The following is an 18,718-nucleotide window of genomic DNA, read 5'->3' on the forward strand; positions in this document are numbered from 1 at the left end:
AGCCAGAGTCAACGCTGAGGCCCCTGCCTGGGGAGACAGGGTGAGAGGGCTGGTGGGCAGAGGCCACTCGTGGACACCGTGGTCTGTTTGCTTGTGGGATATGAAGAGGCCCTATCTAGCCGACAGCTGGGTGCTTGGCCCTGAACTTGAGAGATTTGTGCTGTAGACCGGGAGCTGGAAGATAGCCAGAAACACACCCTGAGGGAAGGTATAGTTGCCCAGAGAGAAGAGTCCAGGGTGGAAACGAGGACCATGAGGAGTGTGAAGAGGCAGAAAAAGGGATGGGGGACAGAATCAGCAGAGTGTGTCTTCCTGGGATTGGCTGCTCCCTGCTCAGGCACCACTAAAACCTGTTTTCCTAAAGATGCTTCTCTGAATTCTTTGGGCACCTTTAATTTTACAAATCAGAGGAGAGCTACATAAACAAAAATGTTTACAAACATCTAAAAATGTGGTCTTGCAATAAATCAAAGTCAATATGTGAAATATACATTAAAATATTTATTATTAAAAATAATAACTGGGGCTGGGTTTGTGGCTCAGAGATAGAGTGCTCGCCTACCATACGTGGGACACTGGGTTCCATCCTCAGCACCACATAAAAATAAAGATACTATGTTCACCTATAACTAAAAATAAATATTTAAAAAATAATAACCATAAAGGAAGTTTGGGAATAAGTGCTACCTAGTGATAATGGGTGCTCTCACACATAACACCCATAATTAGGATGACAGAAATATGAAGTAAGATCATGTATCTACTATTTACATTCCCAAAACACAACACCCAATCTTTGCAAAAATGTTGCTATTTATGAAATGTTTTTACCACACTCCTATTTCTTACACAAAAGCCACAACGTAGTGGGCAGGATCTTTATTCCCTCTCTGCTAACGAAGGACGTGTACTCAGCGAGGTAAAGAGCCTCTCCGGAAGCCTCAGCGTGGGTCCTGGTAGAGTCCCCTCCACTGGGCCAGGAGGGAAAATCTTCCAGCACAGACTCTGAGTGTCAGTGTGCGTGAGTGACAGATGTGGAGAGGGGGAGGGAGGTGACGGAGAGCAACTGCAGACATGTCTTTCCCAGAGGTGACCACAAACTGAGAGTGCGAGAGGTAATGGACTCACCCAATCGGCTCCGTCTAATCTCTTCCGGGGACACAGGCCGTAGCTTTCTTTCTGCTTTAATTTCTTCTAATATTCTTTCATGCAGGCTCCGAGGCCGTGGTGGGGTTGGTTTCAGTTTTCTGGCTGAAGCCTTGAAAAAAGAGTATAATGGCTAGAGATCTGGGTGTTCGTGCTTCAACAGTCTTTCCAATATCGTGATTTATATTTCATGGACTGGGCTGCTGCTTGATAACCAGTACAAGTCATTAAACATCACGATTCCTCAAGCAACAGGAAGAGCACAGGGTTCCACCGTGCTTTGGTCATGAATGCTCTGCTCCGCTCCCCTGAAGCATCTGTGCTGCTCAAGTCACACCCATAGCCCTGGATGCTTACAGGGCAGGAGTCAGCTGCGCCTGATCATTGCCCTCACTGCTTCCCCAGCTGACGACCCTGACTGACCCACCACAACCTTCTTAGACTATTATTATTTTCTTTACTCTGTGGAAATTAAGGCTCAGAGAGGCCAATTAATGGCTCGGAGATGCGTGCCTACTGGGCTGCAGAGCTAGTGTGCCTGTCAATTTCACCTCACCCCAGGCTCTTCCTGATGAGTATTCTGACTCTGTGGTCACCAGAAGGAACCTGGTTAACAGAGGAGATAAGAAGGCCGCTGTGCTAGGTGGTAGAAGGGATGGGTACAGCAACAGGGCCCGGGAGGCCTTCTTCCTAGAAACCACCAGGCCTGCCTCAACCGAGCAGCTGTCCAGCCAGGTCTTGCACCAGAGTTGGGTGTTTTGAGTAAAAACACCCTGATAGCCTCATATTGAATGAGTTTAGTATTTTTCTATGACACTTGTGTTTCATCGTTCTTAAAAGGAAAGCTCAGATACACCAACCACTAGGGAAAGCTGCCTTCTAGGGAGGAGCCCTGGCAGGGAGTAGCTCTGGCAGCGAGGGGAATGTCAAGTTACATACGGGGTTTAAAGGAGGTCTTGACCTGATGAAGTCCAGGATGATCTCGTGAGCGCTCTTCTTTAACCGAGGAGGAATGTCGCCATTCACCTACGGAGACAAAAGGTAAAGACCCAGCTGACCCCAGGATGTACCATGGTGAACTTCTAGGTAGAAGTGTTCCCCAAATGACGATGCAAAACTGGTGAAGTGCAGTCTGGCTCCCCCAAGGACACATGTCAAATCAATAAAAAGGAGGAAAAAAATCTGTGATTCTCAGCAAAAGTAACTGTGGAACTGAGAAAACACCCACAGTTCCTATTAGTCCCACCATTTTGAGATATTTGAGACACAGCCTTCCAATCAAGTTTCTCAAATCATGCATGTGAACGGAATAAACACTGTGATTATAAAGCCTTTTATAATATAAAAAGACTTCACTTCATATTCTCACCCTTGGAAAAACCAAGGTAGTAGGAAGGACAGGTGACACACATCATATTCTGTAAATGAAACTCTAGTAGCGGAGGAGATGCTGCCCATGTTCCCAAGACCAGTAGGCAGAAGAGTTACTGCAGCCCCAGTTGCCTCTCACTTAAATACTCTAAGATCTTCTCATTTTACAGCAAGAAGTTTTTTTTTCTAATTCTTATTTTTTTTTAAGAAATATGAAAAATCCTCAGAAAGCCGCAAAAGTAAGAACCTGAACTCAGTCTGACACTCCAGAAGGCACAGCTGTGACCACTTGGCCACCTTTGCTCCCCAATCTTGTTTGAACAAAACAGAAACTGAACTGCACCTCCAGGCCTGTGGCTTCTTCCTCCAGGCGCCCTCCCCAGGCCTGACCAAGGCCGGGTGGCCCCACAGCAAGTCTCAGCAGCAATAACCAGCCCAGCCCAGCCAAGCATGTGGCCTGGCGGCTGGGGCTTGGACTAAAGGTAGGAGCTGCGACTTGGAAGCAGAACCCGGGACCTGATATGACAGGGGTTTCATGTTATATAAGATTTAAAAAAAAAAAATCCTTAGTGTATGAAGCAATGAGAACTTCCTATTACTCACAATGCTACTCCGGAGCAGAACAGCATCTACCTTTACAGCTGATTTTTGTATGCTTTACTCTTCTTTCCATCACAGTGGCAAGACGCAGAGATAGCACAGCTGGCTTAAATGAGGCTGGGGTTGTGAACCCTGTCACCAAACAGCCTCCTCAGTGGCAGGAGCTGCCTCCTGGTCCCTGCAATGAATGAGGGTCAGTAGCATGCTACAGAGGACAGGAAGGTGGGGTAAGCAGGTAAGCACAAGCAGCCCTGTGAGGCCAGCCTGCTGGCAGGGCAGGATCTCCGGGTACACATCAAGCCTGAACTGCAGAGGAAAACGTGTCCTGCGTGGACACAAACAGTAGACTCAAAATAAGTTACATCAGTTACAGAAACCTGATCTCAATTTTGAGCCAAATAACTTAAACAAACATAAAACTTCTAGTACACAAAAGGATCCCCTTTCAATATTTTAAAACATCTATCCTGAACTCTGCATTGTTTCTGAAATAATTTTTTTTTTTTAGGTAACTGAACTTTAAACAGATAAAGGGAATCTTATTAACAAACACACAAGGCCAAAGATAATCTCTTCTCCTATTAAGATATATATCATGGGGCTGGCAGAATAGCTCAGTGATAGAGTGCCTGCCTAGCATGTACAGGCCCCAGGTTTGATCCCCACTCCCCATAGATAGATACAATTAAATTACTGAATTGGTTGTTTAGTTACAAAGTTATAAGCAGATTACATGATAAATTTTTCTCCATGTTTTATTTGAATTTTAAAAATTTGTGAATTGGGGGTACTGCTAGGGATTGAAATGGAGAAAACCATGTTATATGAATATCAAAATTCATAAATGCACATAACACAGACCCCCTGTTTTGAGAAGGTACTGGGGGTTGAACCCAGGGGCACTCTACCACTGAGCTATAACCCCAGTCCTCTTTAAACTTTTGAGACAGGATCTCATTAAGTTGCTGAGGCTGTCCTTGAATTTACAATCCTCCTGCCTCAGTCTATCAAGCTGTTGGGATTATAGGCATGTGACACTGTGACTGGCTGAACCCCACTATTATGTATAAATATAATACACTAAAAAATTTAAACACATCAAAAAATCGTGAATTACAATAAATACAACTACAACAGAAAAATGCTAAGTTTTTACATCTATTTTTAAAGGACAAAGTTATTTGTTAGAAATAACGAAATAAAGCATTCCGCTCAAACATTTTGGGATTAAAAAAAAAATCAAATAAAATGTTTTACATCTCTATAATTTAATATTCCAAACAATATATAATAGAGTTGAGTCAGTCAATTGTCACAAATAGTATTACAAATATGCAGAAAGCAGAGAATTACTGTGGTACATCTATGTAGCCTAAACCTTAGGATTAAACCTAAGACACCATGGCACAGCACCTCAGGGATGCATGGATCGTGAGTGAAAATGGTGTGCACTTACTCTTTACAGAAACATTTATGAAGCCAGGGACAGTGGCATGTGCCTGTAATTCCAGCAGCTTGGGAGGCCAAGGCAGGAGGATCACAAATTCAAAGCCAGCCTCAGCAACTCAGTGAAGCCCTAACAACTCAGTGAGAACCTGTCTCTAAATAAAATATTAAAAAGGGCCATAGATGTGGCTCAGTGGTTAAGCACCCCTGGGTTCAGTCCCTGGTACCAAAAAAAAAAAAAAAAAACAAGAACAAAAACAAAAATCCCACCTAAATAAATAAATAAACAAACAAACTACAGCCACTAGAAAATACTGCAAAGTACCTGCTGTGTTCTAAGCATTTCCTAGGACTATGTATCTTTGTACTTTTTGATACACTGCAGCCCTATGGGGCAGGTACTTTTACCCACATTTCAAAAACGAGCAATCCAAGGCACAGAAGCAAAACAGGCGGAACCATACGGTCAGAGCAGACCCAAGACTCAAACACTAGTGCCTGCTTCCAGAGCCTCTGCTCTGGGCCACTGCACTTAGCTGCTTAAACACATTAAAGAGGTGCCTAAACTTATTCATAAAAACATGAGATTTATAAATAAGAACACATTTTTACCTGTAGACTGGTAGATAAAGTCTGACTATAGAGCATCATTAGTGAAGAGCCGGGGAAAGGCTTTATTATGCATTTTTGAAAACCTCAGGTGAAAGGACTCACAGGTCAGTTTTCCTATGTGGCCTCTGCTGCTCGCCACTCTTGAGACTCCAGGACACTGCTGCCCACACTCCATGTGCTTGCTCCTGTTCATACTGACGGACCTTGGGTTACGCTCACATTGTTGCTGTTGCAGACAACACTATCGGGCATACTGCTGTACGCGTCTTCCGGCACCACACCCTCACAGTCCATTTAAGAAATTGCCTACCTGAAGCTCATGGAGACTCTGTTACCTTGCAGAAACTGACTGTTGCACATTCACTTTGAGATCTAAAGCCACATGAGACTGAGTTTTCTCTCCTGTGTATACTTTGAGATAAAGGTCAAAATGTACTCTTTTCCCATAAGGAAATCTAAATGAACATATACCATTTATTGAAATGTCATTCTTCCTCCACTGCTTTACAGTGTCACCTCTTTCACCACCAAATGAACACACAGGTCCAAATGTGTTTCTGCTGTCTACTGACAGTCTGTGGACCATGGGTTCCAATAAGTGGAACCTAGCCCTGCCTTCTTAGACTGCAGAACCCTGGGGCCCTTCACTTCTGAGTCCAGTGGGTCTTCCAGGCGGTCTGTGTGCACTGTGGAGGGCCGTGGTGGTGGTGTCTCCATCTCCCTCTGGGAGCCCCCTGCTTCAACATCCTCTCCTGCCATCCCTGAGAGAGTCCCTTGCCCACAGGCTGGTGCGATGACCTAATCTCCACGCTCCAACATCTGGACCGCTGTGGGGCTTGCTCCAGGACTCTCCCTCCAGGCCCAACACATCTGGGATGCTCAGTGTGTCCTGTGTTCTACGCTTCTCTGCTAGACACACGGAAAAACCCATTTCTGTTCCTAGTATTTTATTTAATGAACACACTGACTGCTTCACTTTGCAGAATGAACATCTGCAAACATCATTATATATAAAATGATCAATCAATTTTTGGTTCTGTGTAAGCTTCTCAAATCCTGTACTTCAATTCTAGTCACATGTTCATATGTAGGGGGCCCCTCGTGTGCATGAACAAAGACCCACCCAAGGCTAAACTCCAACCTGCAGCTCCTTCTCCTCTATCACAGTCATACAAAGTAGTTGGGTTCATTTTAACAGAATGTCCCCATTTCCCTCTCCTCCTTCCTCCCCTATTCTCCTGCCTCTACTCAAATCCCTTTGCTCATTTATTTGTTCATTTCTGACAGGTTCTTTCTACTTGTACATGAAGGTGAAATTCCCTGTGGCACCTTTATGCATGTACCTAACATGATCTTGCTAAAATGATTCTGCAGTGCCCCTCCCCTCCCTCTTGATCTCCTCCGTCTATGCACTGATCATCCCTGAATCTTCCTTTTTTTTCTCTCTAGTATCAGCTTCTTTAGGATGGTGGTTTCTTTGACAAATGCTGAACTGGTTCATAAAGTTTATGGTAGGTGTAAACAGCAAGACTTGTGATGTTTACAGAACGAGGCCACTCTGCTCAGGAACAGGGTCAGCTGAGGATGCAGTGCTCCTGTGCCACCGAGGACTCCTCCATTCCATGTGAAATACTAAAACCTAAGAAGGCCTGATCTTGTTTTTTTTGTTTTGTTTAAATATTTATTTTTTTAGCTGTAGTTGGACACAATACCTTTATTTTATTTATTCATTTTTATGTGGTGCTGAGGATGGAAACCAGGGCCTCGAACATGCGAGGTGAGCGCTCTACCACTGAGCCCCAGCCCAGCCTGAAGGCCTGCTCTTCAGGTGGAGGTGTCAGCCTCACTGAAGTACCATACGCACACAGAGAGGAAGTACGTGCATGGAAGGGGCTCCACTGAGCCCCCTGCCCAGCTCAAGGAGCAGAACAGTGCCACCTCACCCCAGCCACCCGCTGCAGTCTTCCCCCAGCAGCTGCCCTGCCCGGCTTGTTTTCAGTATCCCTGTAAACAGTACGAAGACAGGTTTAAGAGAAAGACTGAATCAAATCAAGATGGTCCTGCGGCCACCAACTCCACTCTTAACACCTTTCGGCCTCCCCTTCAGCAAGGCTGACTCATCCATTGATGTCCACACCGTGATATTTGTTCAAAGCATTAGCAATCAAAGGTGGGATTTATGCTTATTTGTTGATACTCAAAACATTAATGAGAGGTGCATAAAATATGTGGCCTGACACCTACTCTAACACATGCACTTTTAAGAAAATGAATATAGTTTCTTTCAGAAATATGTAAAGCTATAATTTTAGCTTTGATCTTATTTTATATATATATATATATATATATATATATATATATATATATATATATAATTTTCAAAGCACAAGTTGCCTACAAGTATTTTGGATAATTTGATTATATTTATCAAAGGCCATCACAGCATGCATAGTCACTGATCCAGTAATTCGGTGGTTAGAATTTATGTAAGGAAACTAATACAGTTTTTACACAATACTAAAAAATGGGAAATATCAATAATAGATTAGTTAAATAAATTATGGTTTGCCTACTCAAGAGATTATTTTGAAGGCATTAAAAATAACGTAGGATGTACCAAAAATTCCACCAGAAAACTTCTAGAACTAATAAATGAATTCAGCAACCTAGCAGAATATAAAATCAACACCCCAAAATCAAAGGCATTTCTGTACATCAGGGACAAGTCCTCTGAAAGAGAAACTAGGAAAACTATCCCATTTACAATAGCCTCAAAAAATAAATAAATAAATAAATACTTGGGAATCAACTTAATGAAAAAGGTGAAAGACCTCTACAATGAAAACTACAGAACGCTAAAGAAAGATATTAAAGAAGACTTTAGAAAATGGAAAGATCTCCCTTGTTCTTAGATAGGCAGAATTAGTATTGTCAAAATGACTACCAAAAGTACTATACAATTTAATGCAATTCCAATCAAAATCCCAATGACATCTTCTCAGAAGATGATATAAAATCAATCAATACATGAAAAGATGTTCAACATCTCTAGCAATTAGAGAAATGCAAATCAAAACCACTCTTAGATTTCATCTCACTCAAGTCAGAATGGCAGCTATTAAGAATATAAACAACAATAAGTGTTGGTGAGGATGTGGGGAGAAAGGTACACTCATACACGCTGGTGGGTCTGCAAATTGCTGCAGCAGTATAGAGATTCCTTGGGAAACTGGGAATGGAAACACCATTTGACCCAGCTATCCCTCTCCTTGGTCTATACCCAAAGGACTTAAAAACAGCATACTACTGGGACACAGCCACATCAATTTTTTTAAAAAAGATATTTATTTTTTATTTTTTTCAGGTGGACACAATGTCTTTATTTTATTTTTATGTGGTGCTGAGGATCAAACCCAGTGCCTCACATATGCCAGGCAAGTGCACTACCACTTGAGCCACATCTCCAACCCCACATCAATGTTTATAGCAGCACAATTCACGATAGCTAAACTGTGGAACCAACCTAGACGCCCTTCAGTAGATGAATGGATAAAGAAACTGTGCTATATATTACACAATGGAATATTACTCAGCATTAAAAGAGAATAAAATCATGGCATTTGCAGGTAAATGGATGGAGTTGGAGAATACTATGCTAAGTGAAGTTAGCCAATCCCAAAAAACCAAATGCCAAATGTTTTCTCTGATGGGAGGATGCTGATCCATAATGGGGATGGGGTGGGGTGAGGCATGGAGGAACAGACAAACTCTAGATAGGGCAAAGGAAGGGAAAAGGAGGGGGCATGGGTAAGAAAGGCCACCGGTGTGACCCGAATGGTGTGACTCTACTTTGTGCACAACCAGAGACATGAAAAATCGTGCTCTATATGTGTAATATGAATTGAAATGCATTCTGCTGTCATGTATAACAAATTAAATAAATTTTTTAAAAATAATGTAGAATGTAATATAATAAAGCTACAAAAAATAAGAAGAAAACTTTTTACATGCTGTTAACATAATGATCAGCAAGAGAGATAAAGACCCAAAACAATATCTATAATATGGTAAAATTGTGCAAATGTGAGCATAGATGGGGCCCACATGTGTGCGTGCACGTGCACACACACAAGAGGGCTGTACTAAGATGGACAGATTTCTGACCATTTCTAGGAACAAAACTGGAGCCCTGGGAGAGACTTGCAAATGTCCACCACATGTCTTTCTAGTTTAACCACGGGTTACTTATTACCTATATAAAACCTAGGTATTAAAAAATTTTTAAATGATACACAATTGTATTTCATGATACAGAACCAAGTTTATAACATATCAATCAGGTGGAAAGAGTTCCAATACATTTTGTCCACTTTAACTCTATTTTTATAATTATACATTACACATTTACAGAGAAAATTCAGAAGCAAACATGCTAAAAATGGTAGAAGTGGTCTTAAGAGTAGATGAACTGTGCGATTTTTTTTTTCTTTTTACCCACATTTTCTAATTTCCCCACAATGAGCAGTTATACTTTCAAAATAAAATAAAAAGTTAAAAGAAAGTTACAACATGAGCAGGTTTGAGAGAAAAGGATGGAAAAAGATGTTCCGTGCAATAGCAGTACAGAGAACAGGGCAGCAACGCTGCTGTCAGACTGGAGCTTTAGGAAACACTCATCAAGACAAAGGCCCCGCATCCGGAACATTCCACAGTTGTAGGTGGACATGCACCAGACTGTTGGGACCTTTTACCTCCCTTGGGACCGCGACCATTATTGGGTGTTGGCTGAGGCGGCCTCATGGGTTAGCATTTCTGTATATGTGACCTGGCTGATTGGCATTCGCGTGGGCTTTTGACCTTAGTCCCGCCTAATGGTTTAATCTGAAATCTGCCTAGGCCCCTTAGTGATAGTGTCGTAACTGCTCCTTATTGGTTCTTGCTACTGTTTCTTCTTAGTCCCTCCTATCACTATATAACCTTGTCCCTGACACAATAAAGTTGAGATTATTGCACCTTCACGGTTGACTCATCTCCCAACTCGGTGTGATTGTGTGGGCGAGGTTGGGTGGCGGGCCGGGTCTTGATACTTACCCTCTCGCTCAGCCCAGGAGACACTAGCTGGTCTAGTGCGCTTCACTACCTCTGTCGGAGGGCGGTTCCGACAGCTGGTGCTTTGGAGACGACAGGCTGGTCTCCCACATACCCTTGTCGCGGGGTGTGTGTGTGTGTGTGTGTGTGTGACACCAGACCACAGAGCTCCAAAGCACAGGGAGCGAACGCTGAAAGCAGAAGGGGAAAGCTCCACAACAGGTGGAGGCTCAACAGTCCATTTTCCATTCAGGATTCACCACTAGACAATGGGGCCAATGAGAAAAGAGAGGGCTTGGAAACACCAAAACCAACCAGCAGAACATGCATCCAGGCAGACAGCGCTAGGCCATGAGAAATACCTCAAATTTAAGACACTGAAACCACACCAACTAACTCGTCTGCCCATAATGGACTGAAACTCGAAGTCAAAAGCAGAAGGAAAAATGAAAACTTCGCAAATATGAGGGATTTAAAAACATACTCCCAAGCCATCAAAAGGTTCAATGATAATGAAAGTGAAAGAAAGGAAAACATGGGATGCAGCAGGAGTGGTGCGCAGAGGGCAGTCCACACTGCAGACCCCTGAGCTCAATGAGGACTCAATCAACAACCTGACTCCACAACCCACGGACCCCACAAAGAACAAAGAACAATGCCTATGGATACAGGAGGAAAACGGAGGAAATGGTAAAGAACAGAGAGGAGACAATGAGCAGAGAGCAGAAAGCAGTGGACAGAATTAACAAAACCAAAAGGTATTTCCCTGATAAAAATCAATAAAAGTGACAAACCATTACCTAGACTAACCAAAGAAAAGGACCCAAAATATAAAATTAGAAAACAAGGATATTAAACAGGCTGCGCACCAATACGAAGGACTATAAGATGTACATCAGCAAACGTCTGTACTTGATGATTGTACATCAGCAAACTAGGTCACCTAGAGGAAATAGACAACAGGAGGGGAGGGAAGACAGAAGAAAGGCAGAAAACACCCTGGGGAAGACCTGAAGGAGGGAACAAGATCGAACCAGCAATCAAAAGCCTCCCAAGGACAACCATCAGTCGAGAAAGTCCAGGACCAGGAGGTTTCACTGGTGAACTTCACTCAGACTTTAATGCTTCTCACAAGCTTAGCAGAAGAGCTAAGACTTCCTAACTTATCTGTGTGACCAGCGTTGCCCTGCAGCTAAGACAAGACAACGGAAGAAAACACCACATCAAATGGATGCACAACATCCTCGCAAGGGGACTCCAGCAGCATATCAAAAAGATGGTTCAGCCAGGTTTGGTGGCACACACTTGTACTCCCAGTAGCAAGGAGGCTGAAGCAGGAGAATCCCAAGTTCACAGTCTCAGCAACTCAGTGACACCCTAAGCAACTTAGCACGACCCTGTCTCAAAATAAAATATATAAATGGGCCTGGAGATGTGCCTCACTAGATAAGCACCCCTGGATTCAATCCCCAGTACTGAAAAAAAAAGTTCATTTTGAGAAGTGAGATTTATCCCATAAATATAACGGTGGTCCAACATATAAAAATCCCTCAAGGTATTCCATCCACTACATTAACAGAATAAAGCAAAAGAACTTCCATGATTGTTCTCATTGATGCAGGAAGAGGATTTGATAAAATCTAACACTTATTTTATGATTAAAACAAAACAATAACTAACAGTCAACATACATGAATTGGAAGGCAATTTTCTTGGCATGACAAGCCATTTATAAAATACTACAATCTACTATGACACTCAGTGGCAGAAGAGTGAATGTCCTGAGGAGACCAGGGACAAGACACGGATGCCTGCTTCTGCCACATCTAGTTAACATTGTGCTGGAGTCCTTGCTGGGCAATTCGAGGGCATCCAGACAGAAGAGGAAGAGGTACAATCAAGGGTCCACACAGAGGACACGAGCATGAAATAAAAATACGTTAGAGAAGCCACCAGGGAAACCATCAGAACAAACAAATTCAGCTGAGTTATAGGATACCAGACCAATATACAAAAATCAACTGCATTTCTATACTAACAATGAACAACCAAAAATAATCTTAAAAATGATTCCATTTATAATAGCATTGAAAAGGATAAAATACTTAAAAGAAGCTAGCTTGACCAATGGGGCACAAGATTCATACACTGAAAACTAGAAAATATTGCTTAAAGAAATTAAAAGAAGATCTAAGTAGTACCTCATGTTTATGTACTGAAGACTTAAAATTGTTAAGATGACAAACTGCCCAAAGTGATCCACATATGTAATTCAACCTCTACCAAAATCCCAAATGCTGTTTTTTAAGTAGAAATATGCATCCTAAAATTCATAAGGAATTTCAAGGAAACTTGAAAAGCCAAAACAATCTTGAAAAAGAAAAGGGCTCACTTCTCTATTTCAAAAATCACAACAAAGCTATGGTAATGAAAACATAATGATAGACATTTACATTAAAAAATTTCAGAATCCAGAAATGAATCCATACATATTTGTTCATACATCAGAGTTGGGTGCTGAGACACAGGAGCCTGACCTTGACCTCTTACCACATACAGATTAACTCAAGAATGGAGCAAAGACCAGACCATAAGCACCAGAAGTGAAAATCATACAAGAGAACACAAGAGGATATCCTCATGCCCTGGATTTGGCAATGGATACCTGAAGCATGGGAAATAGAAGACAAAACAGATCAACTGTTTTAGCCAAGCTAAAACCTTGTAAACACCAAAGGATCAAGAGGGTGACAGAAGAATGACCAGCTGCAAAATGGGATAAAATACTTGCAAATTGTGTATATTGAGGATTCAGCATCTAGAACATACAAAGGAACGTTACAACATCATGGCAGAATGGGTACAGGACCTCAACAGACACCTCTCCAAAGATGACACACAAATGGCCCACAAACACATGAACACACACATAGCAGCACCATAGCATCAGTCATCAGCAAATCAAAACCACAAAGAGATACCATGCCATACCAACCAGGGCAGTTATGATTAAAGGCAGAAATGGACAATATGTGTTGACAAAAATGTGGAACACAGGAGCCCGCGTCCCCTGCTGGTGGGAACATTAAATGTGCTACCACTGTGGAAAGAGTTTGGTGATTGCTCAGTCACTCACAGAATCACCATGTGACCCAGACACTCTAGCCGAGGCACACACCCAAAAGAAAAGAAATGAGATGTCAGACACTCACAAGTGACGGTTCACAGCAACCCCACCAGCACTGCACAATGGTGACAAGAACCTAATATCTACCAAGCAACACACAGTACAATGTTGTCTATCCCTGGGGTGGAATGATTATTCAGCCATGAAAAGGAATGAAGCGCTCCTACATGCTAGCAGGATGGATAGACTTAAAGAACATTAGGCCAAGTGAAAGAGGTCACACACAAAAGGTGGCACACCACATGACTCCATTCATGACACATCCAGACAGGTAAGTTCTCAGAGTCAAAGCAGAGAAGTGCTTGCCAGGGCTGGTGGGGGATACCAGTGACCCATCATGGCTATGGATTTCCTTCTAGGAGGATGAAACTTATTTCAGAACTAGATAGAGGTGGAGACTGTACAATCTTGTGATATACTAAATGTCACTGAACTGTACACTTTATTTTTTTGGTGTCAGGGATTGAGGGTGCATAACTATTAAGCCACATTCCCAGCCATTTTTGTTTTGAGACAACATCTCACTGATTTGATTAGGGTCTTGCTAAGTTGCTGGAGCTAAAAACTTTCAATCCTCCTGCGTTAGCCTCCTGAGCCCCTGGGATTAGAGGAGCATGCCACCATACCTAGCTAGACTCTTATTTTCAAAGCCTTTTATTTACCCCAGGAAAAAAAATAATTATGCTTGCAAATACTTTCCAAGTTGGATGTCATTCTGTTATGGTTTGGATATGTGATATCCTTCAAAAGCTCATACATGAGACAATACAAGAATGTTCAGAGGTGAAAAGATTAGATTAAGAGCTGTAACCTAAGCAGTAGATTAATCCACTGACATGAATTAAGTGGGTGATAACTATAGGCAGTGTGTGCCTGGAAGAGGTGGGTCACTGAGGGCGTGCCTTTGGAGTTCATATTTTGTCTCTGATTCATGTTCTGAGCTGCTTTCCTACACCAGGCCCTTCTGCATGATCTCTCTGTCCTCGGACCCAGAGCAGTAGAGTTGGCCATCCATGACCTGAACCTCGGAAGCCATGAGCTCAAATAAGCTTTTCTTCCTCTAAGCTGCTCGTGAGGTCCTTTGGCCACAGTGACAAAAAAGCTGACCAACACACATTCTATCAGACATTACTATTTCCATAATCCTCACAGAGAGTGATTATATAATGTACAAATACCCAGGCCCCAGGTGGAATCTGTTAAGTCAGCAGCTACAAGGGGAATCTATCCTAGTAATTCTTAGTATCAGAAACATTACCTACTATTCAACACAATTATTTTTTGGATAAAAATGTAAAGATTTAACAATATCAAGGGTAGCAGGTAAAAGACATTAATGTTAGATCAACTATTAATGCTAATGACCAACTGGGCTTACTATAACTACTGACGAATTTTTCAAAAATGCCTTCTGGCTACAGAGGAAAACTACCTGAGATTTATGCTAAGTGCTTGCCCAATCAGAATGGATAAAGTTCTAATAAGTAGATGTTTTTTAAAATGATAACACTACCCCGTATTGGCAACAGGATTGGAATGTATTATCTTGCAATACTAGAAAGCATACAAATTGGTGCAACCTTTTGGAGAGAAGACTGGCAAAATGCATTAAATTTTTAAATATGCCTTATCTTTATCAATTCATGTCTCCGGCAGAAATTTAAACCCAGGAGAAAAATGAATGATTTTTTTAAAAAAAATTTGTAGTTGTAGATGGACAGCATACATTTATTTTATTTGGTGCTGAGGATCGGACCCAGTGCCTTACACATGCTAGGCAAGAGTTCTGCACTGAGCTACAGCCCCAGCCCCAAAATGTTTTTATGTGGATGATCATCCTAATCCTGATTAAAATGATGAAACTGGGAACAACCTAAATGTCCGTTCATGGGATGGGAAGTAAATCACGACAGGAGAAAAGAAGGCTGGGAGGGGAGAGAACCAGGCACAAGCCGGCAGCACACTCCACTTTTCATTCTGATGCTTTTGCTGTCTGGATACAAGGAAATATTGAGCCACCATTAAACAAAGAGATCATCCACAGTCACCTTTACAGACTGAAAAAGGCTCTAGTACTACATGTCACTCTATGTGTAAAATGACCATCAGCCTACCTGCCTATCTATAATAAGGGAGTGAACAGGAAGAACAGACCAAGGGCAAGGTTTTGGTACACAGCACGTTTGCTTTTATTCATTTCTTTCTACAATGAGCAAGCAAACAGAGGACAAAAAATGTTGTGTGGAAAATTTATGCAAAAGTAAGGGGAACTGCACCTGGATGCACCTGTCACCTGTCCATCACTCAGGACTCACTGGAGCATGAAAACCTACTGGTGGCCACCACCCTACAGCACACCTTGCTGTCCCAGCCAGCATGGTCACAAATGCTCACTGTGGCATGAACTGGAGATATAACTTCATGACACAGTGTTGTCCCTGAGCCACATTTCCCAGGGGCTGCCCTGGCATCTGTGGTCCAAGACACAAGCCCCTCTTGCTGTTACATGGCACTGCAGGTATGTGGCAGTGAGGCTGACAGAGCACAGAGGCTGACAGGGCAGAGCCAGCAGCCACACGGCACGCTGCAGGAGGGTGCAGGGTACCTCCAGACCCAGCCCAGCACCTCACTCAGTCTCCACCTCCACAGTCCAAGGAAGAGACAATGTGGCCAAAGCAGAAGGGGTGCGTGGTCGGATTCCAGGCATACGTGACAGGTAGAGCTGTCAGGCTACTGGCACACTAGACATTCCAACTCTAAGACCTGAACCCAAGGGTTTCATTGTGGCTATTCAGGAAGACAAACGTCAAAAAAACACACAAAACAGGCTGCATATGATTGGGTATGGGGCAATCAGCTTAATGGACTCTGGTTCAGCCATAGCTACAAAAGATAGAGCCATTCAGAAAGGGTAATATTGACTATAATGACAGGAAAAAACATTACAATATGTCAAACAAAAATAACTGGTGACAAAATGAAATTAGCCCATTTTATCCAAATGAAATCAAAGAGAAAAGATTGAGGGATGTCTTCCACATAATAAAGTTCTTCTTTGCTTGTGCAATTATAAGTTTATAACTTTCCTTTGAGAAATTTATAATGTATTTTCCAATGATCAAGTATTACTTTTATGAGAAGAAATGCTTTAAAAAATATAAAGAGTAGACCACTGCTGGGCGTGGTGGTGCACGCCTGTAACCCCAGCGGCTCGGGAGGCTCAGACAGGAGGATCATGAGTTCCAAGCCAGCCTCAGCAAAAAGCAAGGCACTAAGCAACTCATTGAGACCCTGTCTCTAAATAAAACACAAAAAAAAGACTGGAGATCTGGCTCAGTGGTCAAGTGCCCTGAGCTCAATCTCCAGTACCAAAATAATAATAATAATAATAATGTAGACCATTTCAACAAACATCATCACTCGACCCTCTGAGAGCACTCATGGCTGTGGTCACTCACCATCACTTTCCGCAGGGTGTACCTTCTGCACCGGATGTCATCCATCAGCATCTCATAGGGGGTCAGCTGGTACTCGATGGGCAGTGGGTTGTACTGCCGCTCCTGGACTTTCTTAAGTTTTACCCCATTTCGCAAATCCCTCATCACCTGGACCCAGAATCGGGCCTGAAAGAACCACAGGTCAAGAGGCATCAATAAGTAAATTTATAGTTTTTTTCTGAAAAGCTACAGTCATGTAGAATAAAGGAATGATTCAAGAGTACAAAATGCTGAGTAAACCAAACAAAAATAACTCTAAAAATAACATTTTAGGATACTAAAAAAAAAGTCAGCCAAGAAGTCACAAGCGCTCACAGACAAGGTACTTGGGTTTAAAGCTTTACTCAAAAAAAGTCAGAATTCTGAAGTGTGCCTCCCTCTGACACCTGAAAGCTTCAGGGCGCCCACTGTCCTGTCACTGTTTTACTAAGGGCAGGACCCCTAGTGTGCATCATTGGGATCTGGAAGCAGGCCAGTGGAGGCTTGGCTCATGTCCCTGGAGCACATCCATCACTGGCCTGTGATCCAGCTCCTGCTCGGAGCTCTAGAGGGCAGACTCCACACTACTTACTCTGAAGCCCTGGGACCCTAATCCAGGAACTGTCTTTGGATAAATGAAGGCACTGCATGCTAGTCTTGCACCTAATCCTGAAAACAGGTTTGACTTTGAGTGCACGGAAGCGTACATCCGGGTACTAGTATCATTAGAAATGTTGGTATTTTAAAATTTCAAAAATTCCCAGAGATATGAAAGATGGCTGATAAAATAGGAAAGCTTTTAAAAATGGGAACAGATATTTCCTCACATGTTAAACCAGGCATTCAAATTTACGTCCGATCAATTCACACTACAGTCCTAAGTCACACTGTCTTAGACACTGAACAGCCAGGAAGTGGACCCCACTGCCTCACCCAGTCAGCGTTTTTCAGCTCATCTAGGTCTGTGCTGGAGTCGTCACTCTTCTCCATTTCTTGAATCTTCTTAAGATTCTACCGGTTAAAATAAAAAGAAAACAGGCATGAAAATTTCACTAAGCCCTTCTCAAATTAAAACTTCTAACAGATCAGACAAGATACACACATAGGCATCACTGCGGGAGAGAAGTCCCTGAAAATGGATATAGTCTTATGAGGAAGCCTGGGGCAGCTGGCTCTAGGCCATGGCCCCAGTTCTCCCTACCTAGCCCCACACCACCCACCCTGGCCTAGGCGGTACTACTCCTCCAAAGGACACAGGGCCACACCTGCACCAGCCCCTCTCGGTTTCCATGCAGATGCCTTACTCCACACCATGTCCTGCCACCCAAGGCGATCCCTGCTGGGCACCCTCCCCTCCTCGCCCACAAGGCTCCCTTTCACTACTTCTTTTCTTCCAGATCCCAGGCTCAACAGAAACTTCCAGTTCTTTGGGAAGCCCCTTCCACCCCGAATGAGCTGGACCCTTCGCTCAAGAGACTCCCTTCCTCCAGGCCCTTATCAGCACAGTGGGCTTACATCTGCTGCACCATCCGTTCACCAAATAACTTAATAAATACATTGCAAGTGAAAAAAAGACCTTTTCAATTGCGTCAGTTCAACGTGTGCAACTTTAGGAGCATCCTGACTGTAACGCACATGTTCACATATTAATGATGAAGTTGCGGCCTGTCTCCTAGTTAGAGAGTCATCAACCCTACTGTATTTTTCTATGTGCTGAGATATTTACCTGCTTACACTTAGGCTGAATTTCAATGAGCTATATGAAATCTGACTTGTTTTATATGAGAATACA

General features: G+C 42.7%; 1 protein-coding gene across 2 annotated transcripts in view; it reads right to left on the reverse strand.

Moving 5' to 3' along the window:
* Positions 1-18,718, reverse strand: part of Spire1 (spire type actin nucleation factor 1) — a 133,613-nt gene that overhangs the window by 31,678 nt on the left and 83,217 nt on the right. For both annotated transcript variants that reach the window (XM_071602487.1, XM_071602486.1), the window contains exons 5-8: positions 17,860-17,937; positions 16,909-17,073; positions 2,086-2,172; positions 1,129-1,258 (exon numbers count right to left, since the gene is read on the reverse strand). In XM_071602487.1, coding sequence (XP_071458588.1) covers positions 1,129-1,258; positions 2,086-2,172; positions 16,909-17,073; positions 17,860-17,937 — 460 coding nt within the window. The remainder of the gene's footprint in view (positions 1-1,128; positions 1,259-2,085; positions 2,173-16,908; positions 17,074-17,859; positions 17,938-18,718) is intronic.

The sequence above is a fragment of the Marmota flaviventris genome, chromosome 16, assembly GCF_047511675.1.
Source record: "Marmota flaviventris isolate mMarFla1 chromosome 16, mMarFla1.hap1, whole genome shotgun sequence".
In the NCBI taxonomy this organism is placed as follows: Eukaryota; Metazoa; Chordata; class Mammalia; order Rodentia; family Sciuridae; genus Marmota; species Marmota flaviventris.